Raw genomic sequence first — 22031 nt, forward strand, 5'->3', positions numbered from 1 at the left:
CAGCTTCTCTTCCCATTAAGAGCATGGAAGAGCTTTTGCATCCATCCTAAGGGAATAGGTTAAACCACACTGGGTGTTTTTTTACCCACTCTAGACATGGCTGATGTTTTAGCCTCATCCAGCCTATGGCAGCCTGGATTGCAGCAGGGGACAGCAGTCCTGAACTAGATTTAAATATCTTTTGGTAGAAAGGGGACAATAGATTTTACTATCATTTATCCTAGTTTCTAGCCGGCATAGATATGTTGTCATGCCAAAGATCAGACCTTGGATCTTCACTCACTTTGTCCAGGGAAAATTTTTACTAAGCAGAAAGAAGCTGGCAATTTCCAGCCAGGGCATCTAGGGCATCTGTAATGCACATTTTACCACTTACTCAGAAGGACTGCATTTTGCAGGGAAGCATGCATCTGAATTTGCAGTGTTTCCTCAGTGTAGAGGCTGGTGGGCCGAAGAGAGGACCAGACATTTAACACAGCTCTTTATCTTCTGCTGAATTCTCCAGCGGCCTTTAAGAGGAGCAGACTCCCATGCTGAGCACACAGGGTCCAGGTGTTGGCCAGATGATCAGTTCTTCTCTTTGCCTGTATTTTCTGCTTCGTGTATTCTGTCGACACATTGCCAGACACAGAACAAATCCATCTTACAGTTTGGGAATCTTCATGCGGAACACTGGGGTCTGGTCCAGGAGTGGCTGATTTATCTCACTCGTACTGATAGTGTTGAGCCAAATGCTGAAAGAGTTTGTGTTGGTTATTTCAGTCCGTGATTACACAAGCAGCCTCAGTGCTCAAGACAACAGGAATCCCTAAAGCAAGATCTCAGAGATTACTTTCATGAAGGAAGTTTTTCTTTTTTTTCTTTTTGAAGCTCTAGTAGTGCAAACATAGTGTACTGTACATCCTTGAAATTTAACTTTGCATCTGTACTACAACCACAGGAGCTTGGGTCTCTGCAATCCGCTACAAACAGAAGCAGAATTCTTTCTGGAGCACTCACTTCCTTCTCACACTCTTGTGTCCACTGCATACATTTTGGCAGTAGCTGTTTGAGAAGATGGCAAATGCACATTTGTTACGATTGTCTCAGCAGAGGAATAGCCTTTCCTCAAGGAGTAGGCAGAGTGGAATCTTCCAGAGCTGGTCTCTGTGAGGCACAGGGAGAGAAACAGGGTCTATTAATGAGTGCTTGGTGACTTACAGCTGCAAAGCCTCGAAATGCAAAGAAAGTAGCACTCCAAGGTATGACATAACACATTTTATGTCACACTTATACCTTAGCTCCCACCTGAAGACCTTGATGTGCTTTTTAGAGCTGCTGAAATAACACTGAAGGTATTGCTACTGGGGATGTGCAACCATCCTGGAAGATGTCCCTGAAGGACTTTCCCCACCCTGTGTGCCCATAGCACACCCCAAGCAATGGCTCTGTCTCTGAACCAGTGTTTCAGCACTACCACAGTTCCTCACCTCTGAAGAGACGCATGCAGCAGGTGAGCAGAGCCCCGGATAAGAAACAGCCGAGTGACCCCGCCATGCCAAGCCAGCACGACCAGCCAAACTTGTACTGGATGCCCAGGAACACGTTGTGGAAGACCAGAGAGGAGCGCTCCACGTAGACGTCAACGGCGTACCACACCGAGCCAGTAATGCCCGGGAGACCTGCAGGACAGGAGGGAGGTTCCACAGGGTTCCCAGATGGGCCACGAGGAGATCACAAACATAAAATCTGGAGTTATAAACTGCTGGTTTGCCCCTGTTCAGTCTCAGCCCAGTCACTTTAGTGGGTCCACCCTGGCTCTCACTAATACCAGCACAGTCAGGCAAAAGCTGTGCCCCACGGCTTGGCACTCAGGTTTCTGCATTAAAGGGCAGAAAGTTCCACCCTTCTCAGCTCATTTATCAATTTATTGCAAAGTTACTTCAATAATTTAACTTGACTTTCAGAACTTTGACAGTGTTTTTCAGATAAACTTTGGGTGGTGAATGGAGGATATTTAAAAGAATCTCTCAAATTCTGTTACATGTGCTCCCAGTAGCTGGGGTGAGTTATGTGTTAAATCTGCTTGTGCTGAAGCAGAGGTAGATGCTCGATATTGGCATAAAGTCAAATGAAATTACTCAGTACCTAGTTAGCAGTCTATGTATTCTTGTATATAAAATTCTCCCGGTGGCTGTAACAGCAAAGCATCTCAGTCAGCTGGTTATTTATCACCTAGGAGGTAGATTTGTGTTATTATCCTTTTATTAGAGATCGGCTGCAGAGATTGCGGGCTAAGTGACTTGCCCAAGGTCACATAATCTGTGGCAGAGCCAGGAACCGAACTAGAATGCCAGGACTTTCTAGACCTTCAGCAATTAGGTCTCTTTGCCCTATCAATAACACTGACTTCTTCACAGTAAAATAGCAGTAAATGGAAGTCAGTCAACTCAGAGTAAAGTCACCTGGCCAACACATGAAATGAAAACAGAGAAACTCAACTATGTGCTCTTAGGGGTAGGCAGGGAATAGAGCAAGCCATATTGCACAAATAAACTGAATAAAGATCCTTCCCCCAAGTTTACCCTCTGGAAAATCACCAATTCCTCTCCCCAAAAGAAGAGAAGGCTTTAAAGCTTTCCCCCCTTTGCTGAAGGGTGTCCTGCAGGGTGGGGACACAGCAGAGAAATACCTGCAATGAGCAACATAACTCCAGACACCAGGCAGATGCGCAGCTTGATGAGCGGCTCGTCGGGAAGGAATTTCACGCAGTCCAGCCCCAGGATGAGGAAGAGAAATCCAAATCCTGCCAGGATATCTGCTGTGATCATCATGGCTCGGGTCAGCACCAGCTTCACTGCAGGACAAAAGCAGATCACTCTAGTGCAAAAGGAATGGAAATGTGGGTGGGTAATGGGGTCAGATCCCATGGGAACATTTTATTTCTGGGATGAAGCTCTCTCCAGCTTCCCCTGGGAGTAATACCTCACTGAGAAAAGAAACATAGCTCTAATATGTATATGCACCAAATTATCTGTCACGGGGTAGAAATTATGCTTTTCTTGTCTATGCTCAGGTGTCCCCACCACTTGGAGAATCATCCTTGATTGTTACATACCAGGGTGCTCAGCGTAGATGGAGTCGTACTCATCACAAGTTTGGATCCCATCAAAAACGTTTGTGACACATTCCCACCACAGTCCACGGCATTTTATACTCACCTGTGGGTTGAGAAGAGAAAAAAAGACTGTGAGTTCATATTTCCATCAACATAGTGGATGGTCAACTAGACCCTTCAACAGAAATCCTAATCCAGTTATGTCTATGGAAAACCGGAGTTGATTAGCTTGAAGAAGGAAAAAAGCAGCCAGATGGAGAAAAAGGACAATGTTTCCTGTGTCCCTGCTAATGGTTTTAAAATACAGCCAAAGAAATTCAGACTAGACATTAGGAAAAATCCCTTCCTACTGGTAAGCATAAAAATTCTGAAGGAAATTTCTGGGAGGACCTGGGGTGCGGCTGAGGAAAAGATCGAAGAGCAGGTTGGATCACTCCTTGCCAAATGCTTGTCTAGGCTGAACTGGGCAGGGCCATGGACCAGACGACCTGAGACTTTGATGTCCATCCTCCCTTTACACCACTTGAGAAGGAGCAGCTCAGAGGGAAGCGTGACTGACGGGGCAGGCATTGCACAGGAGCCAGGAACCCACAATGGGAGGTGTCCGCGGCGTGGTAGAGGAGTCCTTTGCTGCAGAGCGGAGGTGTGGATGTGAGCCCCTCTCCAGACGCGTGTGGGAGCTGCCCCCAAATGACTCAGCTGTAAACACTGGCTGGAAAATGAGAGGCGGCCGGTGCTGATCCTGGCCCTGGGGCTCCCGGTGTGCTCCCAGCTATGGGACCACGCGCGCCCGAGCCACACTCATCGCTGAGACATCCAGGCTCGGGCAGACCTTGCAGTAGCATCGCAGCTAGTTGCCTCCCTTGTCCTGAAGGTGTAGATACCATTCCCAGCCCAGCCATCCATAAATCACTTTAATATGGGAGGTATTTTCATTACTGATGCAAATATGGCAACAAGCACCTCTAAAACATTCCTGGAATTGCTCATACAAGGAGTGGAGTTAATGTCAGTGCAGCTTTGGACTCCAGCCGGCCCCACTGCTGCCAGCAACACCCGCTGCAGCTAATGGAAGGAGAAACTCTCCTGGGGAATGGGATTCACACAGGGGAAGGGGACCGGGCTTGCTTGGATGATGCAACAAATTCATTTTTCTTGCACTGTGTAAATCACAAAGCAGATAATAACATATCTCAGCCACTTAATAAAGTCTCATTCAGGATGTTTAATGAAAAATATGACCAAAAAATGAGAAGCAATGCTGGAAAAACCTGATTTCATTGATTCTGTGTTTTTCAAGAGAACAGTATCAAGTGAAACAATTTGCCGTGTTTATATTAGACACAAGTTTTTACCATGGACCTCTTAATCCAGCTGTGACTCCTGTCTTAACTCACCACTGTTTAGGTTGTGCTTGAAATCAGCATATTTTTATTAAATTACATTTTATTCTTCTTGTATTTATATCATTTCATGCTCCTCCTAAACCACCGTAGGTTTATTCATACTACTCTGTATTCAGCTAACACTCTCAGTTAATTCCTTGCTTGCTCTCATTAGTATTGTTTTTTAAATCTTACAAGCAGCATTTTCATCTAAATTACTTATAAAGAGACTAACAGGATTCCAGGCTTTGTTAGCCTACAAGCAAAACAGAGGTCTTAAGGTGCAACAGTTGTGATCACAGTCTGGCTCGTGAAACAACTCCCTTCCCAGACTAGAATAAAACTTAATAAATGTTTTGTGTTTCTTGGGATGTTTCAGTTGTCACCTACTCCTGCTAGCGCTGAACACAGGCAGGAGCTGGGATCAACCCATCTCTATGCAGCACGTGCTCATCCAGGAATAAATTTATCACTGTCTGGTGCAGGAGGGATGGGAATAGATGTTGGAGGGGGAACCTGTGACTGGCCTGAGCCGCTGCTGAGTGATTCTGTTGTCTGCCTCTTAACCTTCTTGGCCATCCCTTGCTGCCCACTGCTTTGTACACTGTTTGTCGTTCTGGTTGTTAAGCTGCTCCCAAACCAGCCTTGGACATCTGCCCTTGTACAGACAGCACAGACCCCCAGGCACACAGGAACTCTCTGCTGTAAACAGGAGTGGGGTCAGGGCTGAGGCATCTTGTGGACATGGAGGGGGCATGGATTTCTCCATCCCATGGCCAGACCCATGCACCACGTTGGTAGCACTAATGCCCTATTGCCTCTTTCCCCCCATAGCAAATCTGCTCCAGCTTCCCTGGGCCCAGCCAAGGACTCCCCCAGGAGCTAAAGAGCCACGGCCAAACTCCTCATCTCTTGCTTTTGTTACGAAACACATTGCGATGACCTGCTTTCCCTGACACAAGTATGCATGTAAAACACAAATTGTGTAATGACTGTAATATGTATAATTATATCCTATGCATAATGTATAATTAATATTTAAATAATTCTAATACAAAAAATGACAGAACAAGCATACACATCCTCTTCTGTGGAAAGCACAGAAGACAAACATGTGAGAGATGTTAGTCACAGTGTTTTACTGCACTGTATAAAGGTGCCAACACACAATGATTACAAGCCCAGCACAAGAGTAAAACAGGCAGCGTTTAACAGTAGTGGTAATTTTTTAATCTGTCTACAACAGAAAGGGACTGTGTACACAATACAGTGCTTGATGGGAAGCAGATTATGGGCTTTTTTTCCAGCACAAACTACTGCAAAAATTGACCCAGGCTTATCTGGATGCTCACACAGAGTGCACCAGCTTAAACCGATTTCTGTGTTGCTGTAACCTTGCTGTTTCTGAATGCTGGCTGGGACCCTGCAGCCCCTCTGGAGGCGGCTGCTCCCGACACTCCCTGACCTCTTTCTCCTGGGCTGCTCCTTTGCAGCAAGACCACAGTGACAGCTTCATCCTCCCCAGCTGCTGGGGGCCAAGGTCGAAGCTGGGTGGTTTCTATGCTGGAGGATTGGAGTTCCTTTCTCCTGAAGTCAAAGTTGCCTGAATTACCCTTTTTCCAGCTGAAAACAGAAGTCATTGTGGACTCCACACTTTTCTGGCCATGGATAGTTCACCTGCATTCCCCTATTTAGAGAGGCAGTGAGTCATTAGGACCATTAAGGAGATCAGTCCGTCAGGTATTAAGGCTGGGGGCGCTTTTCTCCATTATTTAGTATTCACACTCAGAGCAGGAATGTGAGAGTAGCGGTGACTAATAACCAGCCCGGGTGTTAATGGAGCACTTTGTGACAGCCCAGCGCAGGTGCCTTTCTGCCAAGAAGACAAGGTTACATGGCCTCAGGGTAAAGAACTGGATCTCTCCTGGACTCACTTTGCTCAGGATTTGGGTTCCTCTCTTCTGTTTTTCTTGGAAATGATGCCACAATCTGGGATCCATTTGGCTTTTCTGAGTATACTGATATCTTCAGCTGACTACAGACAATTCACGTTCTCCTGAAATGAATCTAAAATATTTCCTAAATTAATATGATAAATGAAGAGTGATATCCCAGCCAGCAGCAGTGGGTGCACACTGTTTTCCCTGCCAAGAGGCTCACGGAACAGACATGCTGACCATCAGCAACCTCACCGCATTGGATCTATGACCACCTCGGCATCTACAACCAACTTCCAGTGTGAGACCAGCAATCAGATTGTCAGGATTTCTTTTGGCATAGGGAAAAAAGGTCTTTTTCTTGTGATCAGTTTTATCTTTTTTTTCCTCAGATAATTAATCACTTGATGTGATGCAGCTAAATGTTGCATTGCCAGTCACTGAATACAGAAGAGCTCTTCAGGTTTCCTATGCTGGATAGCAGACAGAAAGTTTTCTGCTGATATATTCAGACAAACTCTGTCTTGGAAGGTGTTTCACCTTCATTGCATAAAGTATCCAGTTTGCTAGGAAACAGATTCCTACGCTACAGATCTGCAGCCCTTAAATGTACAGAAAGTGCTGGTTGCTCTGGGAAAAAAAAAAATACAAACTTGCAGGAGAAATAGCAATGGTTTGGGGTCTGGCATCTCTGGAGCACACCCTGCATGTAAAGGGCATTCTTCTCCCTTGTTTCCAATTTACTTTTGCCGATACTTTTCTCTAACATGAGGGTGCTATTGTCTGCACAAGTTCAAGAACATATTTTCGAGTGCTGGATCTGACACCAGTCCCCATGCTCCCCATAAATTTCTGCTGGCCCTATAGTCCAATGGCTGTTAAGAAAAATACTTGACAAGCACAAGTTCACATGTGGGACTTTTCCACCAAGAAGTCTGATCTACAGAATTAGAAAGATCTGCAAAATATCTGTGAAAGATGGAGATGCAGGATAACAGTACTCAAGTTTGAGCACATTTAAACCTAGAGCCTGCAGACCTTTCCTGAACTTACTAAATGAGAGCAAAGTCTGGATAATAGTCTGGCAGAGAATTGCACAAAATACCACTTTTCCCCTGCTCTTGCCAGAGTCATTCATTTAATTTTCATCCACTTTCATCCAGCACAAATGGGAAAAAGTACATGAGAGTGGAGCAATGATGTCAGGAACCAAAACTCTCTCTAGCACACATTTGTTTTGGTGATCAGGCTCTCCTCACCCCAGTCTTACCTCCAGGGAATCATCAGCATTCACCATCCAGCAGTCTGTCCAGGTAGATAGTATCAAAAACCCAGTAGAGAAAAAAGCAAAAAAGCAGCCCACATACTGGAGGAAAAACCTCATGCCAGCAGGTGCTCAGGACATCCAGGGGGGTGAGAAAAACAGTGCCCAGCCCTTGTTCTTAAAGCTGGGGTGGAGGCAGAGCCTCAGTGTCCCAGGTCATTACCACCCTCTTCCCATGGCCATGAACAGTAGGACCTTCTCAGTTCTGCAGATGCCACCCGTTAGTGATGGTCACAGGGGCAGCGCTCACCTGTAATGGGGACGAGAGGAGGGTGAGCGCCCACGGGAGCTGCTGCAGCCAATCCGCCCAGCACAGTTAAAGTTCTTGTCATGCCTGGCTGAAGAGAAATGGGGCTGTGCAGAAGTGGCGTGCAGGTAACTGGAGTCCTGGACTTGCAAGGAAATCAGATATCATTGCAGGTTTTGGCCAAGTAGGAATTTTTTAAAAAGAATCAAAACTTGTCCTTCAGGGCTGAAGTTTTGAGCGCTGCTAAGAGACACACAGAAGAGATCTCATGCACACAAATGTTTATTCCTTTACATTGGTTCATGCTTTAGCAGTGAGCAACCATAAATTGTCTTGGTGTAGATCCCAGGTTCTTTGGTTACCCTGTTGGTCTCTGGTCTGATTCAATGTAGGAAAGTCACTAGAAAGTGAAGGGAAAAGGCAGTAGTCATAGGACTTCAGAGCCAACACCAACGAGCATCCCAGCTCAGATATGGAACTCTGTATTCTGCATTTAAGCCAAACCTAGATAGTTGTCATGCCCTGGACTTCAATGTGTTCGTGGCCTGAGTCCAGCTCTCAGGTGGGAATCTTGAACTTTTCAAGCCAGTGCCAGTTTGGGGGATTTTGTTTGGTTGGATTTTGCCTGTTCACTGACCGCCATTGCAACCTCTCTGTTTTTCTGCAGGACTCCTGGAGTGAGCAGGGGTCACACAGGCTGCTGGGGACAGAAGGACGGGGCTTCTGCAAGGAGGCTCCTCACTCAGCACCTCTCACACAGCGCTGAGAAACCCAGCAGAGCTCCAGAGCACCTTCCAGGAAAACCAAGAGGGAGCGAGGCTAGAAATTCCTCCCATCCCAAAGGTACAAATGCACAGAAAGCATCACATTCTCAGTGACCTTTATTTTTGAAAAGAGAAGCCATAAAAGACTGGAGACCTGCCTTTAGTGGGCAAGTCTTCAACGCAGGGCTGAGGAGCAGATCCTTGCTTTGCTTTCAGCTCTGCTTGCAACAGGCTTTCCCAAACTTATGTTGCCTGTCATCTCAGCTGTCACCTCCAGATGGAGCCAGTCGGTATTTTTACAGACCTGCTCAACGCTTGCTTTGGCTTCTCCGAGATTTCCTTCCAAGTGCAACGGCAATAACGACTTTATTGCTCTTACAATATATAACCCGCATAACTCCTACCATAACCCCATGAGGCAGTTTTACTGTCAGAGTTAACCATCTTCTGCCCTGATCCCGGATCACTCTGTTCCTCGGGGGTCACACTGCAGAAAGTGTCCTCAGCACATGCTTTGGGACACACTGGACAGAGAACAAAAGTCCCAGGACAAAAAGGCAGGGTCTGCAGGACTCTATGCTGCTTTAGCTTTTCTTCTGTCTGCTTTCTAATTCCATCTTTAGAAGCTGACAAGTGAGGAACTTTTCTACTTCCTTCTCTGTCAGATTCATGTCTTGATATGGTTATGCAGGTATGATGCTTTCTGATGAGTTTTCTGGCATCCAAGTGTCTATATAAGGCAAAACCACCAATGATTCTCACTTCATGGCATTCTTTGAAAAGGGTAGAGTTGTGTTTCCAACAGTTCTGACCCATAGGGACAGGGTATCAGCCACACAGGTCTCATAAAGTGTAATGACTTTCATTAGCCACATATAGATTGCATTGATATGAGACAGGTACCGATAATATGCATCATGTTCCTATGCTTGTCTTGCACTATGTTAATTAACCTGTGGCTGCACCAGTTTTCAAAACAAGGTACCTTGGCTAGTTGTTATTAGTAGTAACTCAGAAAAAGTGGTGTGGTGAGCTCAGAAAAAGCCTGGAAAATCTGAAAGCATCTTCCACAAACAGAATTAAGTCATTAGAGGCAGCAAGAGCAGAGTTTTACAATAGCAGAGAATTAGCCAGGAAATGTTTTATAGCCATATGGATCTCCCTGCCTTGTCATTCTCTCCTGCACCCAAATACAAGCCTCTTTCAGAGAGAATAACCCCAGCTGGAGAGAATGGGGCTATTTTTCCTCATTTGGTGCATGGTAAATGTGTGCTCAATACAAGCATGACCAAGGTGGAAAGCAAAGAGCTCCCAGGGTAATAACAGGCCTACAGCAATAGCCACGGTGGTGCTTCTAAGCTTTTCTAATGGGCATGTCATACTCTCTTCTTCCAGCTTAGCACATCATATGTCCATGCATGTCAGCCCAAGGAGCAAACTCCACTAACGGATGATGGCAGCATGTCCTGGTGCCAGTACTGCCTGCACTTTGCTCCATCTCTCCATCGCTGTCACAGCAGTCCTGGCACAGTTTTGTTTATTTTCTGCATGCCCAGAAGTTGGTGTTGCTGTCCCAGCTCCATTCACATCCCTGTGTTCACCCTTTCTGCAGGGCAGGGCAGGTGAGTGACCCTTCCTAGAGCAGGATGCCGGCGCTTCCCTGGCCGTGAGTCACTGGGAGATGGGAAGTGGCTTCACACCAGCCATTTCCATCTAACTCAGGGCTCAGGAGTATCCTGGCCTTGACAGGAAAGCAAGTCAGGATCCTCCAGTTTTTCCTGGTGTAAGACTGCTCCAGAGCACGCAACATGATGAAGATGTTATATGAATTTCACCTGACAGAGAGGCCAATCCAGTATCTGATCCTTGTTTTGGTCCATGTGTCCAAACAGTTCCATGGAAACTGCAGGAGTTATTAGAAAGAATCCAATATTCTTATTCAGTAGAAACTGGTGAGGTACATATTTAATACTCTTTACTTACAATAAGTCAGCATCTTTGTGAAGCAAAGTCTGTAGCAGTTTCTCATCATACTCTGCTTTCCTGGCTTAGCACAACAGACGTCCCCTCAGCTTCAAGAAACAGCTCTCTCAAAATAATCTGCCAATATGTCCTTGTATAGCCTAAAACCTGGCTAATGTGACTTAGTGTATCTTTCAAATGGATCTGTAAGCCATAATATATATGCTAACTGCATCTTATTCTCTTGGCTAACCTAACACTTCCAGTACTTTGACACTAACAAAAGCATTAGGGTATCCTAATACTTAATCATCAGAGCTTGGCCATGTAGGGCTCTTAAACTGTGTGGGATCAATGCAGCATAAGTTTGCTAACATAACAGCCTTATCGCCTTGACTACATGCACTCCCAGCTAAAAGACAAATGCACCACAGATCGATTGCTTTTATTACTTATTAACACAAGGTGCTCTGTGCTCTCCATTAAAGGCAAGCCACTTTATTGCAGAGAGTGATAGAAACTCATAGCTGGTTTTCATATGTTTACAAAACCGTTCTTGTAGCAACACCCCCATGAGGTCACAGTCCATTGAGCAGGAAACAGTTGTGTCCTCCCTTTACTTCCACAGAGTCTAATATATAGTGTAGCAGAGAGCCTTGAGCAAGAGGGAAGTGGTGATGCTGTGCATTAATGCATGACATACGGACCCAACAGCAAGCAGGCAAGTAGTCAGTGAGGTGACTGTCGTGTTTGGGGACAGGGGCTTGTCCAACAAGCAGGGCTCAGGAGCCAGAGGTGATGGAGAGCTTCAGGAGAGGTTTCTCTAAGAGTTCTTCTGCTGCCACGGGAGACTCCACAGGCTTGTCTCACCAACTCTTCCCACTCCTCCCTCCTGGCTATACCCCCTCAATTTTCCTGCTTCATACACCACTGTCCATAGCCTCTGAGTGTCCTTATCTTCAGAGCAGGGCTCCCCAGCCCTGAGATGCATGAAATACAGGGCAGCACATGTCAGCTGTAACGTACCACTCCAGTTGTGCTCATATGGTCACAAAACCCTAGGAGTTAGCTTGGAAACCCCAAGGAAAACAGTAAGACTTCCGGGCAACCTGTGACTTTTCCAGCAAGCAATATACAGGATTGAAAGAAAACAGGAAAGCAAAGGCATTTGCTATTAGAGGTGAGCTTAAACGATTGGTAAGTAAAAATTGTGTGTGTGTGTTTCTGTATATGTATATGGATACTATACACACAGGTATGATGCTTGCATACACTCCTTTAAAACAGTTTTCACAATCACTCCAATGCTATAGGTAATAAAATCAGCTTTTCCATACAGCTTTTTCGGGCTCTCAAAGTACCCTGCAACCTCTCTGTAGTACAATAAATTTCATTTTATAGCTGCCTATGAAATCCCACACCTGAGAAACACATGATCTCAATGATGTATTACTAACCCCATTTTAGAGCTGGGGAAGTGGAGGCACTGACTAAGTGACTTAGATCGAGAGTAAGGAGTCACAGCCCCGCTCCTCTCTAGCACCAGGGTAGCAACCTCTGCGTGGGTGTGGTAAGATCCTTATCAGTGAAAACATGTGTGACCACTTGGGTTTCCTGAAAGCAGCCACGGAGAACACACAGTGCCGTGGCTGCATACCAGCCTCACGCAGGCGTGTACAGGCAGAGGAGCTGGGCAGTGGATTAGACACACCTTTTCTCGGCATGTCACTAGTCCCAGTGAATAGTCCTCGTCCCCAAGCACCCCGAGGGCTGTTGATGCCCTGCCACATCCCTGCAGCGTCATCCTCATCCAAGCGTGTGTTTCCCAGCGTGAGCCTGGACTTTCCTGTGCCCTGATGCAAACGTGATAAAAATGCAAGTGAAGCGCAAGGTCTATGCCACTAACAGCAATCGTGCTGGGAGGAGAGGTATAGCAGGATGAATATTTAACTCTTTCCACAGTACCAGTGAAAAGCAAAGGAAGAAAGATCTCATGGTGGAAGGGGTTTGCATTGTGTCCGTGCTCCAGCGGCTACTTCTCAGAAACTCAGCTCACCTGAGCCCAAGCGTTGTACGTGCGCTTCACCCTGCAGCCTCTCCTGGCTGAAATCCAGCCCCTCTTGTGACTCACTTCACAAGAAACATCCGCTTCAGGCCTCTGTGCCCCTTGCTCCTTTTCACCAACCTGCTTGTCAGAGAGTGATGAAAGACCCTCTAGGAGACCCATTGAGGGAGGACTGAGGTAACTACTGGGTTAGAAATGCACAGTTTGGTAACAGGATGTTTGATCTGATATAAAAAGGCAAGGAGGGCAAGAGCTGAGGCTCAGAGAAAACAGTTGCTGCTGTGATTCACAGCCCATGAGCACGGGACAGTTTTGGGACCTGCTTAGGCACGTGTGGGTCAGGTTTGGGTACAGGATCTGCAAGAAGTTTCCCTGCAGAGCTCTGAGGCTGCGGCCCTTCAAATCAGTGTCTGCCCACCCGCCCATGACCACACACACGCTGTCTACTTCTGTTTAGTACCCAGCATCCAGCACACTGAACACTGCCCAGAATGGATGCATAGTGACCCCCAGGTCTGTTCCCCCAAAGGCGCTGGACCTTCTGTGCACAGCGAGGCTCCGGCAAGGGGGAGAAGCCAACTTCAAACATCCCAAAGGCTCCCATGAGGCCACCTCCTCGCTCCATCCCCCTCCCAGCATGGGTAGGGACAGGGCAGGGATGCATCTGTCCCTGCCACTGAGCAAATGATTCTGAGCAGAGCTCCTCATGGCTCATATATACCCTGTCACCCTCTGCCTTCACCTTGCAGCCAAGCTGTGCTGTAGGCTGGAGGGCAAAACCATGGAGGAAGAGGAGGGAGGAAGGGGAAGCACAGACTGATCTCTGATGGAAACTCCCGGAGGAATGGGGAGACATGGGCAGAGCTGCAGTCCCAGTCCTGGGACAGGAGACAACCGTGAGTGACTCCAGCCTCCGGTGCTTATCTCACCCAAGGCAAAATATAGGGAGTGTCTTCAGAGGCTTCCTCTCCTCTCTCCTGCCCTGTCCTCTCCCCCACATCAGTCTTCCTGTTCACTAGGAGAGGATAGCACAGCATGACTTTGCCCTTTTTCTCCTATTCTGCTCCTATTCCGCCTTGGCAGCTGTGGTTCATGCAGGGCTTGGTTTCCCTTACTGTTCTTTATGGAGATGTGCTGTTCCTCATCTGCGATCTCCCAAAGGAGACCATCCCCTGCTTCTGGCTTAGGCTTTGTTTACGCCTTCTTTGTCGACAGCACAGGGTGTGGGCTCACACGAGTGCTCTCACATCACCCATCAGCAAAGCCTCTGTGTACATCAGGCTTAAGGAAGAGTTTTCATGGGCAGAGAGACACGGCTGTGAGAGAAACACCTCCGGCCTCTGGCTTCCAGCCAGATAACTGGAGTTTAAACTCCCTGTAGACATTGAAATATGACCTTGGGTTGCTAATGTGTTCTCCCAGTCCTAACGATAAGGGGTGTGTTAGCAAGTCCAGGGGAGAAGTTCCTTCCCTCCTCTTCTGCCTTGCACACACATGCACAAGCTTTGCACTTAGGAAAGGATTTCCAAAAGTTTCATTTCCATATAGGCACTAGAATAGCTGGCCACATTTAAAGACTTCTTTAAATGTTTGACCCTGCTCCCCACTGGAAAATCCAGCCACGTGTGTCACAGCAGCAGCTACAGAGTGCTTCAGAAATACCTGGCTCTGATTTCACTGTCTTAAAGGGGACTGATGCACATTGACTATCAATATTTACAAATCCCATCCTACTGCTCCTCTGACTTCCTAGAGACAACTACTTGTTGAAAGATGGTTGTATGAGATCAGAATATCTGTGAGGATGCTGAGCAATTGTTCACTGTTTCTGGCCTGTCATGAGATTTCCTACGGCACAGTAATCTATGCATCCTGAATTGTTCCAATATCCAAGTACATCCCAAATAGGTTAGGTCTTATGGATCCCCAGAGGAATTCCTAGCAATATATAAAAAAGACTAAGTGCAGTAACCCCAAAAAAGACCTGAAACCTAACCTCCTATCCTTTGCATTGCCCCTGAATGGTCTGATCTACAAATCTTATAGCAGTTTATGGCAGAGCCTTTCTAGGAAGGATCCTAGGTCTCTTTATCTTCCCAGTACTGATTATCTGACATGCCATAAGAGCTGAGGAAATGGATGGAGGTTGTGGTCCAGGCACAAAAATGTGAGACATCACCATACCCTGGGATGGGAATCTCTGAGTAATCTCTAAAATGCTGAATACAGCTTGGGCTCTTCCTTGATATAAAGGTTGCCCTAAAACCACACTCATGGGTAATTGAGCTTGATAGCTTAGTTGCTCACTGAGTGAGCAACATAAATGGTGGTAACTCTGGCTTCATGGAGGTAACTTTGTCTTCAGCATTGGCTTAATAGCAGTTCCTGTGGAGGACCTCAGATGTAGTCATTAGGCATCTTCTCTTCTTCCCCCTTCTACCTGTTTGTTATATCGTTGCAATGACCCCACCTTCCTTCATCTGATTTCAGGAAGAACAACCTGAGGTTCTTCCAAAGAGGAAAATTTTTCAGTGGTGATCCTGAAGGTCATCAGATTCTTATCAGTCTCAGGAAATTAATTCCATAACTAGGCCATCCAGTTCACACATGAGCACAGACATCACCCATCACTGTGTCCTTTGCAGAGACTGGGTGAGACATGGGTAGACATGTGATCTCTGCTATAAGTGGTCAACGGAGGATGAGGACCAAGACCTCAAAGGCATTAGGAACATTATGACAGCAAACAGGCTGGCTGGATGCCAAAGATTAGGTCTTCACAGAGCCCATTTCCCAAAGGATTTGAGATATGTTTTCCTGATTGCACTTTGAAAACTCTTCCATGCATGGTAACAGGGATGAATTTTATCTCATCAGGACCTTGGTGCACATCTCTCGTGGCTCATGCACTGAGTATGACACTCACACACACATTGATCTGCCTCCCTGTCCCTCTCAGTCAAGTCTGGGTCTCATTTATTGTCATTGCTTCTCCTCTCCTGCCCTGGGACTCCAACACCAGAAGCTGCTGTGCTCCACCTGGCCCTAGTGGCACATGGTGGGGAAAGTGGCCACGCTTCGTGGTTGACCCTTCCAACAAGGCACACTCTCCACCTGTGACTTCACCATTGAGCTTCTTCCCTACATGCCCCACCACACCTGTCCCATGACACCACGATTGGTTTCATACCTGCTGAGAAAAACATTTGTTGATGATATGACAGACAGCTACCTTCTATCAACAGCATGCAGAAGCAAGTTTAATAACTCCCTACTTTTCCCACCATTACCTCTCTAGTACTGTGAAACCCATTGTTTCCATTAATTTGATTGTGTCTGACTTCTGTTTTCTATCTGGCCTCTGGTACAGAATGTCCAGTGAAAGAACAATCCCAAAATAGAAAAATCGAAAGCAAAATAAATCCTACCGTATGGGTCAAATCTCTTGGCCCTCATGGGATGGGTTTCGTGCCATGGAATCTCTATCAGAGCTTCCAGTATCACTTTGGAAAACAACACGTGAGTGGCCAAATGCAGGACAACCTTTATTCCTCAGCAGTTTGCTGCCTTGCATAGGCAAGCCCAGCAATCTGAGAGCTGTGGGTAATGACACACACGGCGCAGCTTTATACATGCCAAAACCACTTGTTTACAGACGGAAATTATTTCAGTGTTTTGGGGCATTCTGTGAGACAGTCTTGGGCCTTGTGGTCATTTGTGGGTTGCTGATTCAGGAGGAGAGGAAAAGCAAAGGCGACAGGTGAAAACCGAGAAGCCACGGAGGAGACAGGATCCCTTCGAGAAGTCTCATCAGAGGATGGTTTGGAGGAGAAGCCAGGAGTTCAGCCGTCCTCCAGCCTCGTGCAACATACAAGCGCATATTAACTAGAGCCATATGAAATCCATCGTGTGAAGAGTAGAGTGAAACTACTCCCAAAACTGTAGCTTTATTACAGCTAGCGAGGAAACATGAATGTTTGAATGACTGCAAGAAAAGGGTTGATTATTAGCTTGGTTTATCTCCCGTAGATTAGGAATTCCAGGTCAAGTCTGCTGACCAAACACAGAGAGGTTTATGGTGTTTCTGACCCCCAACATCTGAGAATGAATGATTCATACAGCCCATTTAAAATCCAATTTTCACAATATATTCCCTGTGTGTAGTCAGTATCGAATAAGCCCAGTCAGTTCCTCTAACACAAATTCCAACTCCAATGAGGAAATGTGAGCTTCCCTCCTGGAAATGGAGATTCCAATTCGGGTATGCAGGGAAAAGCTCTGATTTTGGTGCTATTCGCTATCCTGTTGCCTTTTAGGCAATAAGAGTCATTTGGAGGTGGCCTTTTCCAACAACCTTTTTTAAAACTTTATGCTGAATGGGAGTCTTGCAACAGTGAGCAGGTGATGAAGGGTTAAGCTTTCTGTGCGGCTGTTGTTCTCTGCAGCCCTGCAAGCTGTGATCTTTGCCTGCTTCAGCTGCTACCATGGTCAAACACAACGTCCACTCCTTACTGCAGACTGGGTTGACCACAATCCTGACTAATCCCAGGAAAGATTTGCAGCCATCTCAGATCCTCCTGACATCTAGGAAAGACATCTGGGAGCTGCCTGCAAAGTAGTGCTTGGAGCTAAGGTTCAGCAAGGGTGTTTCTCCTGGATGGATGAGGGGACAGAGAGAAGAAAAAGCAGCCTGCAGATAAACAACAAAATAATTCTAAGATAAACAACAAAATAATTCTAAGGTTTTTCTAGACAATGTAAGCCAGAGCTAAGTGCATGGTCCCATTGGTCTGCCCTTCTTCCCCAGAACCTTGGGGACACCAAATGAAGCAGCAAGCCATAGGGTTCAAATGTAACCAGAGTAAACCTGCAAAACTTATTGCTGAAGGATGCTGCACATGCCAGAAGTTTCAAGAAACAAACTGTCAAATTTATAGAGCAAAAACCAACTGAACAAAATCAAAGTTAAAAGTACAGTCACTGCTTCAAGATATATTCAGACATGGATCAGAGTGGGCTGTAACACATTTTGGGGTAGTGTCACTATGGTCTTGTTTTATTCTCTGGCTCTGCAACTGGCTGCCACCAGTGGGCTGGGCTGGTGGTGTCTGGCCACCCTCATTTTCTGGTCCAGGTGTGGAGCTTGTGTCTTTGTCCTGTAACCAGAATCATGCAGCTGTGCCTGCTCTGCGCACCTGCCGATACTTATAAACAGAATGAGATGTTTCCCCCAATACCTCAGTTTTAGGTCAAGGATTAATTCAGGGCAGGCTGGGAGCCAGCTCTAGGGGACACCAGGACAGAGGATCACACGCGACCTCGTACTCTCCAAATGCGAGCATTGCACAGTGAGACCTGTGAGAAACATCTGAGAGGTGAAGAAACCAGGCTGCTCACTTGCAAGTCCTGACAAGCATTAAAGCTTGTTTTTGCCAGAAAAGGAAACGTATCGTTTACTACCCACAGAGCACAAATCTCTGCTGAGTATGGAGTTGTGGCTGCTTGCTGACTAACAACATCCAAAGGAGCGATATGACCAAGGTGTTAAGCATTTGCTCAGTGCAGGAAGGACTGTTGCATATGAGGACAATCTCTAAGCACAATTAGAGGAGTCTGTGTACCTGCAGACTAAAACGATCCCAGTTTGATTTCAGTAACTGTCTACAGACATGTCTCTTCTCACGTGATCTTGCTTTTGTAAACGGCAAAAAATGAAGACTCACATGTTTATTGAGAACAGGCCAGTCGCTAAGGACTGTCACTACTGGAGTACCTTTTGCCTGGAGAATACAGAGGAGATTGCGACACCTTGGATAAACCCGGATCTTTCAGCTGAGCTTAAGCATCTGAAGGAATGGTATTTCCTCAAAAGTCATGTAGAAACAAAGGTGAAAATAGAGTGAAAACTCTTTGGGACTTCCAGTGAAAAAAGCATCTTGGGCAGAGGAGGAAAAGCAGTGATTATTGAGTAAAGAAAAAATTTACTTTGCCCATTGAAGCCGTGCAGAAAGTCATCTAAAGAAAAGAAAGAAGATACTTCACATCTCAACAGCAGGAAGGAAGTCCAGAAGAGGAGACACAGTGCTCTCAGGATTGGTGCAAAATTCTCAGCGAATTCCAGGGGGCTGAGAACACTGATGAGTGATGAAGGGGAAAAGTGGAGTTTCAGTGTTCATCTTGCTCTGTAAATTCCTCATCATGTCCACAGAAAGAGTTGCTGGGTTTTGAAATATTTCATGAAACATGAGTAGTAAGTATCAACTTCAAATTGTCCCTGGAAAGCCAAATGTAAATTAGGTGTTCATGAAGCTGGGGCTCTGCATATGATGGGTTGTGAAAGAGGTTCAATGGTCAGGGAGATAAAAGCAACTCGTCTTCAAGCTCTCACTTCCACAAAGCAAGACGCAGGCACAGAACTTGTGCCTGGAAAGTGTGCAGAAAAGCACAGGGAAGATCCTGTGCTGCAGCCTACGTGGACTATGGGAGGTCAAAGAGCACATGGGTGTAGTTCAGTATTGCCTTTCATCGGCTTTGTTTGACCCAAGGCCACTCTGTCATGCATTCATCCAGTAACACACAGCAGGGACAGAGGAGCAATGGGATGGCTGTACAGCCCCTGAGGAGCACAGCACCCATCTCCAGGTAGCTGCAGACTATAATCCCACAGCACCCCTCACAGAATAAGACTGTATTTAGTCTAAGCTACATGGCCTTCTGGAAGGGGGATAAACTGAGGACACTGGGTGTCCTACTGTATGTCCAAGCAGTCACATTCACACTATGGACAGATTTGGCACAAACTGGACCAAAGGTGCCACCAGGACACATGGTAAGCTCAGCTTTTCCCAAGTACAGGCTGGGCATGGATTGCAGTCCGTCCAAGAGCCAGCAGCATGGTCAGAACGCTACATCACACGGCACATGTCTGCTACATGCATCTCCTCAAGACCACACTTGACGTCCCTCTCAGTGCAAGTGCAGTCGGATCACTGCCACCCAGGACTCCTCCCTGTACTTTCCTAGAAGGTTCAGTAGAAAGCCCAAGCCCTTCCCACACAAAACATCTCTTTTCCCTGTCCTGGCTGCTCAGAGCCTTTAGCCGAAAGATCTAAACCTGCTAAAGTGTCTTTGGAACTTGTACCCCTGTCCAGAGGTGACCTCAGCTGCAGGAGTCAGCAAGGAGCTGCCTGCTTTGTCTGGGGGTGGCAGGAGGGTCAGGAGAGGGGTGAGTCAGTTCAGCACACTGACGCACCTGAGAACACTGCACATTCCTTTGCAGATGGACATTATCAGACTGATATGACTACCCAGACATTAGTGATCAAATCCAGACACTCCTAACTCTGCCTTCTTCAGGTTCACGTGGGTTTCTGTCCTGCCTCTTTTATCAGGCAAGGAATTGTTCCTGCCAGGGACCAGCTCAAATAGCCAGTATCACCCTGACTTCTGTACTCCCTGTAGCAGAGTTCTTGATAAACATGCAGAGAGATGCATCTACTTTGTTGTCTCTGCATTGCCAAAGAAAACTTCGCTGCTTTCCTCTTCTTCACTCCTAAAGCTGTAAAACCGGGGCCCACAGAGACCCAGAAAAACACCATTTCTTAATCTCTCAGATTCACAGATCCTTGGTTCCTTCGCAAGTGAAAAAGCACACGACTGGAAAAGTTTGCTGCCAGGTAACTAGGATGGATTTCGTCACACCAACGCTGCTGCCGGGACGTAGGGGACCAGCAGCCACAAGTGTTCTCAGAGCAAACCAGCCTTGCTTTGTCTCTGCCCAGTGTGGCGAGATTGCAGTTGCTTTTCTCCCCTTTGACACCCTCCCCGTCATTGCACAGGACGGATCAGGTAATCACGAGCCTGTTTGTTTATCTATTTGCAAATCTCAGGAAGCAGCTCCAGCAAAATCTCCTAAATCATCAGAATGCAGCAAACCACGGTGTCAAAACAATACAACCCCATCCCTACCACCAGCAGGACGTTTATCGGTAATTATCACCTGTTTATCTCAGAGCCTGGGATTACAGCAGGTCCGGGCTGAACGCCCTCTCCATGCAGCCCCTGGGGAAGGCGGGCGGCACCACCCAGACCATGCCCTGTGCTCCCCGGGCCCTCTGAAGGAGACAGTATTTCCTCACTCTGCCTATGCTGAGTCCGGATCTGTTAATATTCAAATATACACATAGGAGAAAGGGAAACCGTACTAACTGAACAAATACACGCCCAAGAAAGAGGACGCTCCTTCCTGGTCTGTAATCCCCTTGTTCAATAAGCCTTAGTAAATCACTAAAGCATTCAAAAATTGAAACTTCCCCTTTAGTAATTTCTTTTTAGAAATTTCTCCTTTCTCCCAGCAATGCGAAAATGCACATCATCCTTATTAAAATGGTAGATTTAAAAGTTTGGATTTAGGGTCCTGGCACCATTTGTACATGGATGACAACTATTTGCTCAGCTGCCTCTTTGAAAGCCTTTTGAAATCGTAATACCGATCATTTTCATGACTTCACTATTGCGTCCTCTACAGCAGTTTATTCCCGCGTGTGCTGCGTGCCCGGGGAACCGGACAGTGAGTCCGCCAGGTGGGAAATGTCCCCCTGTCCCTGCCTTGCAGAGGCAGCACTGGGGTGGGCTGGGGAAGGTGGGTCACACAGGCACCAGCAGGACGGGTGGGACCGGCACAGCCCCATCTCCACCTTTCCCGTCCCATGCGCTGGCTCGGAGAGGGTGTCTCCACCGAAAAGGGACATTTATAACTCCGGCTGGTAAAGGACAGCAAAAGGCAGCAAAATCCAAGGAAGGTGAGTGTGGGTTCATGCTCTCAGGGCCCCCAGCTCTAGAAGGGGAGAGACCAACAAGCACAAACAGAGCACGCTTTGGAGGTGCCAAAACCTCCCAGGTGCCAAAGCATCCCCTGGCACGCCCCGGTGGGGGGACAGAAAGGACAGTCCCACCAGCCGTTTCCTCGGAGTCAGTAATAAGGGGGAGGGTGGGCCCCAGGGGCTGTGGGTCGGGGCGAAACCCTGAAGGAGGAGGTCACCCCCGGGGCCCGGCATTTTGCTGCCCCCCTTACCCCGGGGGTATCGACATCCCCCCTGACACTGCGCCCCAGTGAGGAGCGGGTGGGTGGGGGCGAGGAGCGGCAGCAGCCAGGGCGGCTCCCCCGGTTTCACCGCGCAGGAAGGCGGGGCGGGGTGGGGGGGAGGGAGCCGCGTCCCACCGCGGAAAACCCCGCGGGGCGGGGCCGCCA

General features: G+C 47.1%; 1 protein-coding gene across 1 annotated transcript; it reads right to left on the minus strand.

Annotated features, from left to right (window-relative positions):
* Positions 1-1006: 1006 nt before the first annotated feature.
* CLDN16 (claudin 16) lies at positions 1007-7803 on the minus strand. The gene is made up of 5 exons (XM_065640400.1): positions 7690-7803; positions 3098-3200; positions 2672-2836; positions 1470-1661; positions 1007-1146 (listed from the first exon to the last, which is right to left on the minus strand). Exons 1-5 carry the CDS (start codon positions 7801-7803, stop codon positions 1007-1009), a joined length of 714 nt encoding a protein of 237 aa, XP_065496472.1.
* Between the last annotated feature and the right edge of the window lie 14228 nt (positions 7804-22031).

Source organism: Caloenas nicobarica, chromosome 8, assembly GCF_036013445.1.
Source record: "Caloenas nicobarica isolate bCalNic1 chromosome 8, bCalNic1.hap1, whole genome shotgun sequence".
Taxonomy (NCBI): Eukaryota; Metazoa; Chordata; class Aves; order Columbiformes; family Columbidae; genus Caloenas; species Caloenas nicobarica.

What these genes read in the sequence shown, in the direction of transcription:
- CLDN16 (XM_065640400.1), bottom strand. Translation starts at nt 7,803, where the DNA reads ATGAGGTTTTTCCTCCAGTATGTGGGCTGCTTTTTTGCTTTTTTCTCT. An exon ending in CATCTACGCTGAGCACCCTG is followed by an intron (nt 2,837 to 3,097) that starts GTATGTAACAAT and finishes TTTGTCCTGCAG; the next exon opens with TGAAGCTGGTGCTGACCCGA. An exon ending in CTGCATGCGTCTCTTCAGAG is followed by an intron (nt 1,147 to 1,469) that starts GTGAGGAACTGT and finishes TGTGCCTCACAG; the next exon opens with AGACCAGCTCTGGAAGATTC.